At 46.2% G+C, this 9,785-nt stretch overlaps 1 protein-coding gene across 1 annotated transcript; it reads right to left on the bottom strand.

Annotated features, from left to right (window-relative positions):
* Window positions 1-41: 41 nt before the first annotated feature.
* tgm5l (transglutaminase 5, like) lies at window positions 42-9,399 on the bottom strand. Its single transcript, XM_061292182.1, has 14 exons — window positions 9,219-9,399; window positions 8,879-9,061; window positions 8,459-8,692; window positions 4,457-4,575; window positions 4,251-4,379; window positions 2,587-2,764; window positions 2,390-2,525; window positions 1,915-2,021; window positions 1,599-1,838; window positions 1,393-1,461; window positions 1,133-1,333; window positions 896-1,053; window positions 674-810; window positions 42-547 (listed from the first exon to the last, which is right to left on the bottom strand). Exons 2-14 carry the CDS (start codon window positions 9,051-9,053, stop codon window positions 397-399), a joined length of 2,034 nt encoding a protein of 677 aa, XP_061148166.1. The 5' UTR covers window positions 9,054-9,061; window positions 9,219-9,399; the 3' UTR covers window positions 42-396.
* Window positions 9,400-9,785: the final 386 nt, after the last annotated feature.

Here is a 9,785-nt window from a genome sequence, read left to right as displayed (position 1 = left end):
AACCTACTTGAAATAATATACTCGTTGAATTTGCCCTTGAATAATATTGATCATCCATTTTCAAAATGAGGATGCCTTTTAATTACTGTTTATAACACAAATATCAGTAAAGGAAACATTCCTGATTTCTTCTACGTGTTGTAAATATGAGTAGTATGCAGCTAATTCAATTGGATTCATGGTTTGGAGACAGAATAAATAATAGAAATGTACAAAATGAATTGGACTTCCGTACCGTGCTATAAATGATTAAATGCACAAAATAGTGTACATACGTATACGTTGTACACATTTCTTGATGTCACAGCTTGTCAGTTTAAAAAAGCCTACGTTGTCATTTTGCGAGCGTACGACGGCCGCATTCACATTTGACGGTAAATCAGAAAGCATGTTGATTTAAAGAGGGCGGATGGAGATCATCTTGAATCCTCTGACGGTGGACTTGTTGGAGAGGCTCAGCAAAGCCTGAAGCATCTTAGTTCCCGTCATGCTGGGGACAAAGGCGATGCGTTGCTTTCCACTTTGGCCGGGACGCAGCGCAAACATTCTGAAAAACAAGATAAAAAGATCTCTTGAAATATATCAATCATGGAGTGTTGACTTGAAATTGTATTGAAACTCGCGGCCATAATAATAAAGGAAAGTGTCATTGGACGTGAAAATGTCAAATCACCTGAAGTGGCTGTGGCCTTGGAGGAGGCTGGCGCCGGACACACTCAGCACTCCGCTTACGGGATGGGAGAACGGGTTAGTGAAGGTCACGTTGGCAATCTGCTCCTGGTGCAGCACCAACTTGTCTTCATCCTCAACCTGAAACAAGAAGCAGCATTAAAGATCATTTATTAAATACAAATAGAGTGTGTGTGTGTGTGTGTGTGTGTGTGCGTGTGTGTACCTGAATGACGAGCTCCGGAGTGGCCACATTGAACTCCTCGAAGGCCAGCAGGCGCTCGTGAGTGGCCATGTCCTCCAGCACGGCCGCCAGGTTGACCAGGTCGTCCCCCACCGCGTCCTCGTATTGGTCCGGAAGAATTTGCTGCTTAAGGACCTTCACTGGACACACGCGCGCGCAGACGTTCACCGTGAATGATCAAGCCAGCGTTGAAATGATTCAACAAGTGTTCTGGCCTACCTTCCAGGGGTCCCAAGTGTAGCACACTGTGGTTTTCCCAGAAAGTGTCTGCAGGGCTGTTGTTGTATTCTTTGATCTGCGCGTTGATGTGGACCTTGAGCATTTTGGCCACGGGCTGCCTGTTGATGACCTTCAGGGTAATGTGGATGACGGCACCAGCCACGGGAGTTTTGTCCAGGGTCAGGATGCCAACCAGCTTGCCTGTTAGAAGGAAGATGAAGCTAAGTTGGAGACTTGATTTGGGTGAGGGTTCTTCTTACCTGTGCCTCGTCTCAGCGTGGAGCTCTCTGAGCGGCAGGAACCGTTTGAGGAGAGTGTTGAATAGGGGCCTGTTTTGGGAGGAGGAAAAAAGGGCTTTCATATGCAATCAAGGTCTTGAGATCCACAAAAGAGAACAATCAGGAGTATATATGGCTTCAATGAAGACGAATGATTGGCAGATCAAGGCTGAAGACCTGGATCTTACTTTTGACGTTTTTATATTCCGGGGTGATGTTGTGCAGCCTGGGGTAACCCACGGCTTTGGTGCAGATGAGCGGCCCCACTCTCTCCGTGTCCACGCTGCGGCTCAGCACGCGACCCTGGCTCACCACGCACGTGTGGACGTCGGCGTTCACCTCGGCGTAAACGAAAGGGATGTCGTAGAAGAGGTCCACGCGGCGCTCCTTGATGGCCTTGACGGGAGCCGGCCCGCAGCAGAACACACCTGATCCAAAGAGAAAAAGACACGCTCGTCTTTAGGCTCGGTTAGGGCTCGGAGTCTGCGAGTCTATTTTGCTCACCTCTGCTCCTGTGCTGCGGGGTGGGATCCAGAGCCTGCCAGCCGTCCATGTCTCCGCCGCCCAAATCCCGTCGACTCATCCAGCACTCCACCCACACGTGAAAGTTCCTGTTTGAGGATCGCTCGACAAAGGTTAGCAAGTCCTTTGTTTCAGGACTGCCATGCATATATATGTCTGACCAATTGTGGAAATGATTTTTTGCCTCGAATGAAACCATCCGCCAATAAAGTGATCGATCATCATAGCTACAAACGGACACCATTGATTTGTCGTAGTCAAACACACTCTTTGGGATTGGACTTTATCAAAACAAAGCAATGAAAAGAGAATTCAAGTAAAGCAGGAAATGATTCGGTGCTGCTTTCTATGCTTTGCTCTGCGGGATGGTTTGCACGATTTAGTTTCGACTTGAATGATGGCGACAAACGCAGAAGGAAAAGGCTCGCTCATCAATGGTGCTGCAAATGTTACCGACCATATTGAGTCTTTGGTGCTCTTCAGCTTCTTTCCCGTCTCGCTGTAGAACTCCTCGATCACCAGGTTGCCGTTGGTATCATGAGCCGAGTTGAAGTTGGTGACGACGCGGCACGGGATTCCAAGGACGCGCATGACTGAAAGGATAACGTGGCCATGAAGAAAGTTGCATCATGGACGGCGTGAGTAAATCATCACCTGTGCACATGACGGCGGCGAACACCCAGCACTGGCCGTACTTGACGGGTCGGTAGCCGGACTGAGCCCAGGTCCTCAGGATGTCTCCGCTACCTGTCCACTTGGACGCGTGGACCCCGCCGCTGAAGTCGCCTGACCAGTTGCCTTTCAGCACACCGCGGTCATCCTCGCAGTTGATCTGAGTCGACGAAAGGTCAAAGACACTTGAGGAAGGTCGGGGAGAAGCGGCGAGCAAATGACGCTTGTGGGAAGTCCATTTGATTTGCTTTTATTCGAGCTGCTGAGTCTACCCTAAATATCCTTTGTCATTCCTTCTCCTTCTTATTGCCACGACTTTTCTAAAATACACTGGTTTTTCTTTTTAAGATGGCTGACGTTAGGTGAGCAGGTTGAAACATGTTCTTTCTTTTCCCATAGCTGCTGCTAGTATTGAAACAGGATGACTTTCCCTTGATTTGTCACATCTTTTCTTCTGGATTTTTGTTCTGCTTCTCCGAAATCCATCCATCCGTCCATTCATTCATTCATCCAGTCATTCATCATCGATGAACTCATGATACATTAAAAAGAGAATTTTTTTTTCTACCTGCTGCACCTACCCTAAGGTGACATTTTCAATCATTGGTTTTACTGAGTTGACTTTATTTTCACACGTTATTTCTACCCTCTGTATGGTGGTTTTGTCACGGTCTGTCTCCGTTGGGTCCCTTGTTGCCATGGTTTCTGTTGGTCTCGCCTCGCCTCGCCTCGCCTCTCCTCGCCTCGCCCCTCCCCTCCCCTCCCCTCCCCTCCCCTCCCCTTCCCTTCCCTTCCCTTCCCTTCCCTTCCCTTCCCTTCCCTCCTCTCCTCTCCTCTCCTCTCCTCTCCTCTCCTCTCCTCTCCTCTCCTCTCCTCTCCTCTCCTCTCCTCTCCTCTCCTCTCCTCTCCTCTCCTCTCCTCTCCTCTCCTCTCCTCCCCTCCCCTCCCCTCCCCTCCCTTCCCCTCCCCTCCCCTCCCCTCCCCTCCCCTCCCCTCCCCTCCCCTCCCGTGTCTGCTCACAATCTATGTAATCGCCGTCATGTGCCTCTCGTTCCCTGTCATGTATTTAAGTTCTGTCTGCGCTAGGCGGCACTCCGTCGGGTTGTTCTGATCTCTCGTCTGGTCTGGTCTAGTCTGTCGTCGGCGTTCTTGTCTTTAGCCTGTCTGTCTGTTGAGTTATTCTCGTCCCTAGCGGGGCTTCTAATAGTTTGTCTTTTGAGTTCCCTCAATGAGCCAAGCTGGTCCAAGCTGCATTTGGTGGCCTGGCTCTATTCCCTTCATTTGCTCGATATGTATCTAACATTGCTGAAGTGCACAGGTCTGATGATGTTTTCTCCTTTCCCCCTTAAGTTTGTTCTGAACGCTTAAGCTTATTTTCAGGAGTGACTATTCTGAAAGACATTGTGCATCTATTTCTTTTGGCTTTGTGCCTGCCGCTTGCTTCACTTGCCGGCTTGCATTGAAATGAGTTGAATTGTTTGGTTTTTTTTGCTCAGCAGGTTTCTCCAGCACACGTTGATGATCTCAAGCAGACGGCACGCCGTTCCCGCTTAATGGGCTACGGCGGTGTCGTCACTCTAGGTGAGTGAGTGAAAGGGCATAGCCGGTCGGCGGGGGTGTCGCTGGATGACTCATTGTTTGCTCACCATGGCTGAAACGACTCGGCTGATGTAGACTGGGTTGTTGCGGTGCAGGTAATCCGTCCTCTTCTTGCGTTGGTGCTGAGGGCTGATATTGAGCAAGTTGAGACACGCTTCCAGGACATCTGGCTCAAACTGCGCAAAGAAAGACAAAGACTGACATTTGCCCCATTCACGCGTGATGTCACGAGTGCACTTTGCTGTCTTCATACCAGGTCCATGGACCAGGGTCTGGACACCACGTTGCTAGCCGTCCCCATGAAGAGCAAACTTGTGTCATTCTGGACGTATTCCTCCCTCTGGTCCTCGAAGGGAATGTACACGCTGTCGGCTGGGAAGATGGGGAAACATTATTGATTCATTGATTTATATCAAATTAGTCATTTATTTGATGTGCTTTGTGGAAAACAATATGTAAAAGACGATCCATATATATCCATACAAGCAGGACTGTAATGGAAAAATAGAATATTGTGATAAAGTTCTTTTAAGTTTAAGATGCTTAAGCCATAATCTGCAATATTAAAATAAGGCTAGCAATATTTCAGTTGATTTGTAATGAATCCAGAATGTATGACGTTTTTGTTTTTTTAATCATTACAGAAAATAAAGAACTCTATCACAATAATCAAGTTTTCTGAGACGATCCTGTACATTACAATTAAAAAATAACTGCTATTTATTGAAAAAAGATACAACTGTATAATATAAAAATAAATAATTCAACAATTAGCATGTTTTAGCATCATGATAATGGTGTGTCCAAGATTTTATCTTACTCGTGCAAATTAACAGTAGGGGTTTGCCGATTCTGATACCGATCATAGATGAGGGAGATTGGTCGATACTTATTCTGATCATATCGATTAGTAGCACATTTTCAAATGTTCGAGCTGCTTGTAAAAATGGTACATTATGTCAAATAGACAACGGATGAAATGCCCAAACTTATGTTACAACGACAGCTTTGGTCTGTGTAATTGTTAGATAAATTGTATGTATATGTTATCATGCGTTCCCTAATGAGTACTTATTAATAAGTTATTGCGCAGAATGCTTGCTGTTTCGCCTTGCAGACGTCCACCAGTCCACAACAAGTCATACGATGCTGTCTGGGGCTTCCTGACCTTCTACACCTCTGGGAATCCAAGAAAGTTGCTGATAGCTCAATCTACTCTGTTGATGTCTGCACATGACATTCTGTCCTTGCATTCCTTTCCCATGGCGTCCTGTCTGTAACTACTTGTTTCACATAGAATTTTGTCATGACGTCTTGTCTGTGACTACTTGTTTATGTCCTTGCGCTCCTTTATTTTCTCATGACGTCTTGTGAGCACTTGTTTTACATAGCATTTTGTCCTTGCGCTCTTTTTGTTTCTCATGAGACTAGGCCATGCTTTCCCCCCCCCACCTGTTAGGGGCTAGTCTCACATTGTAGGTAGGGCATCCCAAAATAAAAAGAGCGAGGGGTGTGACAGATCTTTAGTGTATTTTGGACTGCTGTAAGTCTGGATGCACTCCTCGCGAGAAAAGACTCAACATTCTGCCTCACTGGTTTTGTCTGCTGATCCTTTTGCTGATTTTGAACCTGACAGATTTTTGGGGGCTCGTCCGGGATCTCAATAGACCTACTTCGGGTTCCGGCTGACTTTTCGACGCAGGACAAGTCCTTGGCCAAGGCATATAAAGGAAACCCTTTTCACGGGGCTGCCTCGATCAGTCAGCTGGACGCCGGAGTGGTTGACGAGATCGTCCGAGGGAAAGGCCCAGCGGACTGTGAGTATGAATGTTGATTCTGTTGAAAGGAATGGAAGTGTAGTGGCAAGAGGTCACTTGAAACCTTGACAATTCTAGACCCTATCAAGTGCATATTTAGAGACAGTTAAATTCTGTATGGGATGCTGGAGTCCCCTGACGTAAACGTCAGTTAAATTCCACAGGAGGGCAGACTCCTCTGTTTTCTGAAGAAATAAAGAAGTACAGGTAGTTGGAGCAGTTAAATCCCGCTGAGGTGTGGTGGGGCCTCCTCACTAACCTTCCTACTGTGTTAGTTTTCTGCTGCCATCTGTGGTGGGTTTTCCTTATCCCTTGTTTAGCTGGTTTGGCTTCTTTCTCCGTGAAAAGATAGGTTTTATATTTACTTTGGGAAAAAGGTAAAGATAAGTTTTCCTTACACAATAGGAAGGTTAAAGAGTTGTTAAAATCCACTGGAGGGCGGGCTCCCCTGCTTGCCTGTGAGACGATAGGAATGCGCATTGTGTGTGTGTGTGCGTGTGTATGGTTTGACTGAGAGTGACCTCATTTGAGCTCTGATTTGAGGTTTGAGTCCTCTGTATAAACACGCAGGAGTGTAAACAGTGGCTTTGTGTGGACGAAAGCAAGGATTCTCCGTTTCCTCCGGAGACCCACCACACATCGAACATTTATCCACTGTCCTGTGAACTAAATTGGCTTTAGGACACTGCGGGTGCCATTCAAATTGCCAAATCCGTAAACTAAACAAATAAATCATGGGGACAGCAAATAGCAAGCAAAAGCCGCTGCCCCGACATGAATTGAAATGCAAAGATTGGACATTGATGGAAGAAGTTGACCCCGAAAATGTAAAATATCTTGACAAATGGATAACCGATTACAAATTTGACGGTCAGCTGAAAACAAATTCGTTGAATAACCTAAAGCAATCAATTGATGCTAAATGTGGTGTAAAGAGGAATAACGACGGATATCATCTAATAGTAAAATGGGAATTGGAGGCTGAGAAGAGAAAATGTGGGCAGATAGGAGAAAGGCTGCGAGATAAGGGAGACGGAGGAAAGATAAAAAAGAACTTGTTGTTGCACAGGCAGGAGGATGATGAGACAGTGTCAGCGCGGGCTCGCTTGAAGGCCAAAGCTGACGATGCGATGAATGAGGATGAAAAGAATGATCAATCTATAAAGACGGAGATTGCAGCACGCCAAAGTGAACCAATTTTCCCGTCTCTGTACCCCAAATTACCAAGCACAAATCATCCTCCTGAGAATGGTGCTTCTGCTCGTGGTATGTTGACGCGGAGCCGTGCTCGTGGTGTGTTGACGCGGGGCCGTGCTAAGTTGGTTCCTTCGGCTGACGCAGACGCATACCCGATGATTGAAGTGGCAAATCCTCATGATGAGGGAGGACCCACAATTTTAGTATACAGAACATGGACCCACGCTGATATAGAATCAGCAATTGAGGGTATAGCGTTGCCCACTGAAGATGTTGATCAATATTGTACCGACATGAGACAACTCATTGCTTCATACAATTTGAGAGGCGATGAAGTACAACAGGTTTTTATGGCATCTTTAACCAAACATTGGGCAAGCGTTAAAGGCACCTGGGATCCCTTTGATTCCCGGGGCCGTCCATTGGAATGTAACGGGGTGCCATTACAAAGAGAAATTGACCAACTATTGGGCAGGATCAAAATAAAATTTGAACGTAGAGCAAATTACACAGACATTGGCCGAACCAAACAAAAAGAAGATGAGTTGTTTGAAGACTTTAGGCACAGACTCGAGAGAGTGTTCAAGGCCAATAGTGGCTTGGAGCATGGATCTGATGTTTATGACCAACAACTCAAAAACGCTCTACATGCAAATTCGCGACCAGCAATCCAGAGCTGGATCACTAAACATATGATCACTTTCCCGACATCTACCTTGCCACAGTTCATTGATCATGCTATACACGCCGAAAAGGTTGTCAATGCGAAAAGAGCGAAAGAGAAGGGGAAAATGGGCACCGTGTTTTTTGTTAAAGGAGAGCAGTCTGAGATGTTTTATCAAAATAAGACCTTCGAACCACGCCTGGAGGGGCGTGGTCGTAACAAATTCCGTGGCAAGGGTAGAGGGGGGTACAGTCGTGATTCTCCCAATTATGGAACAAATGACCAGCCCGCTTCAGGTCAGTCAAGACGGTACAATGCTGGACCTCCCGTTTGCTGGTCATGTGGGAAAACAGGCCATATAGCAAGAAACTGCCCAGATAATCACAAGGGTGGGAGTAGACCTCCCTTATGACTGGCCGAAGGTCAAAATACAGTTGAAACAACTGTCTTGCCAACAATTCCCCCCTTGTCTGCTGATCCTTTTGCTGATTTTGAACCTGACAGTAATGTAGCTACCCTATTTGTTTATTGACCATCATACTACTATGAGGCAAATGAAAGCTCAAGTGTGACTCACCACGACACCAGGGGTTGCAGAGCAGAATGAATTTGCCCAAAGCGCGAAATTTCACCTTTTTTTGGGCAAACCCCAACACTTTAAAAGTGTAGCAGCCCACCGAGGCCGAGGCCGGGGCGCAGATGAACACCGATGGCTTGCTCACGTCCAGGCTCTCGGGGTCCAGAAAGGCCACCCAACGAGATGAAGAAATGTTTTTAGACAGTGTGACGGACATGGTCACATACAGGCGGCCTGAGGAGAGAAAATCAATATTGGTTTCAAAAATAACAATAGATTGCATCGTGTTTTTCTACACACAAATACTTCAATGCACGCGCATATATTTAAGTGCCATGCAACATGAGACGCTTTTTATCTTTGCCTCATTCAAATATCACGCTGAAGGTGACGGATGGGCAGACCGACAGACAGACCTACCAAGCATGACCTTGATCCTCAGCGTGTCGGTGCGGGAGTTGAAAGGGCAATCATTCATAGGCAGGCTGACTCTGAACGGCGAGCCCCTTCGGAGTACCAGAGCTTTGGAGTGGCAGAAGCCGGACGTCCGGTGGCGTTCCAGGTTCTCCTCAATTTCCAAGTCAACTTGTTTCATGTCCAAATCTGCAGGTAGACACAGGCAATTGAGTATATCCGCGTTTACAGAAGACAGACTAAGAGATAATCTGACGTTAGTCTCGACGCCAAACACTTGACGTGCGCTATAAATGCCTTTGTCACACCCACAGACCGCATTCCATTCAGTCCAAATTGTGTGTACCTGTCGTTTCCGTGGGGCACACGCCTCTAAATTCCCGGAGGGCAACATCAACCACTACTCACTGGCAAGTGTGACTAATCTTACTCCCCCAACTTTGCCACATTTCCAGCCAATAATTTATGACGACAACAAACAAGATTTTCCAGCTGCTTTTGCGTCCCACGCTCTTTCTCAAGCATTGCCGCCAATGCATCACAACGTTTCTGACCCACACCCTTTTCTTTTGCGCAATCACTTGCTTTTTACAAACGTTCATATATGACTTCTTTTTTGTACTGGCTATGCAGTTTTTTTGTTTTGGATTGGAAAGAAATGTCTCAACTTTGAAACACATTTTGTCCTATTTTTGTTCGGAAATACAATTTTGCTTTGAGATTTTGGAATACATACTGTAGTTGTGTTGAACCCACATAGCATATCATTTGCATGTGGTGGGAAGTGTATTGTATGTATTTTTTTTTTTTATATGACAATCCCTTTTTGACTTTATTATGTCTTGTTTCTGCAGCTTACCAAAAATGGAAATTCATGTGTAAAGCACTGTAGAAGTTTGACTCAAGCTACTGA

The sequence above is a fragment of the Syngnathus typhle genome, linkage group LG11 (genome assembly GCF_033458585.1).
Source record: "Syngnathus typhle isolate RoL2023-S1 ecotype Sweden linkage group LG11, RoL_Styp_1.0, whole genome shotgun sequence".
Lineage (NCBI taxonomy): Eukaryota > Metazoa > Chordata > Actinopteri > Syngnathiformes > Syngnathidae > Syngnathus > Syngnathus typhle.
Note: the sequence above shows the minus strand (reverse complement) of the source record. Positions and strands in the feature narration are given on the sequence as shown.

Coding starts and splice junctions, on each gene's coding strand:
- tgm5l (XM_061292182.1), bottom strand. CDS start 9,053: ATGAAACAAGTTGACTTGGAAATTGAGGAGAACCTGGAACGCCACCGG. Junction 2,526..2,586: donor CGCCGCCGTCATGTGCACAG/GTGATGATTTAC, acceptor TTATCCTTTCAG/TCATGCGCGTCCTTGGAATC. Junction 1,839..1,914: donor CCCGCAGCACAGGAGCAGAG/GTGAGCAAAATA, acceptor TCTTTGGATCAG/GTGTGTTCTGCTGCGGGCCG.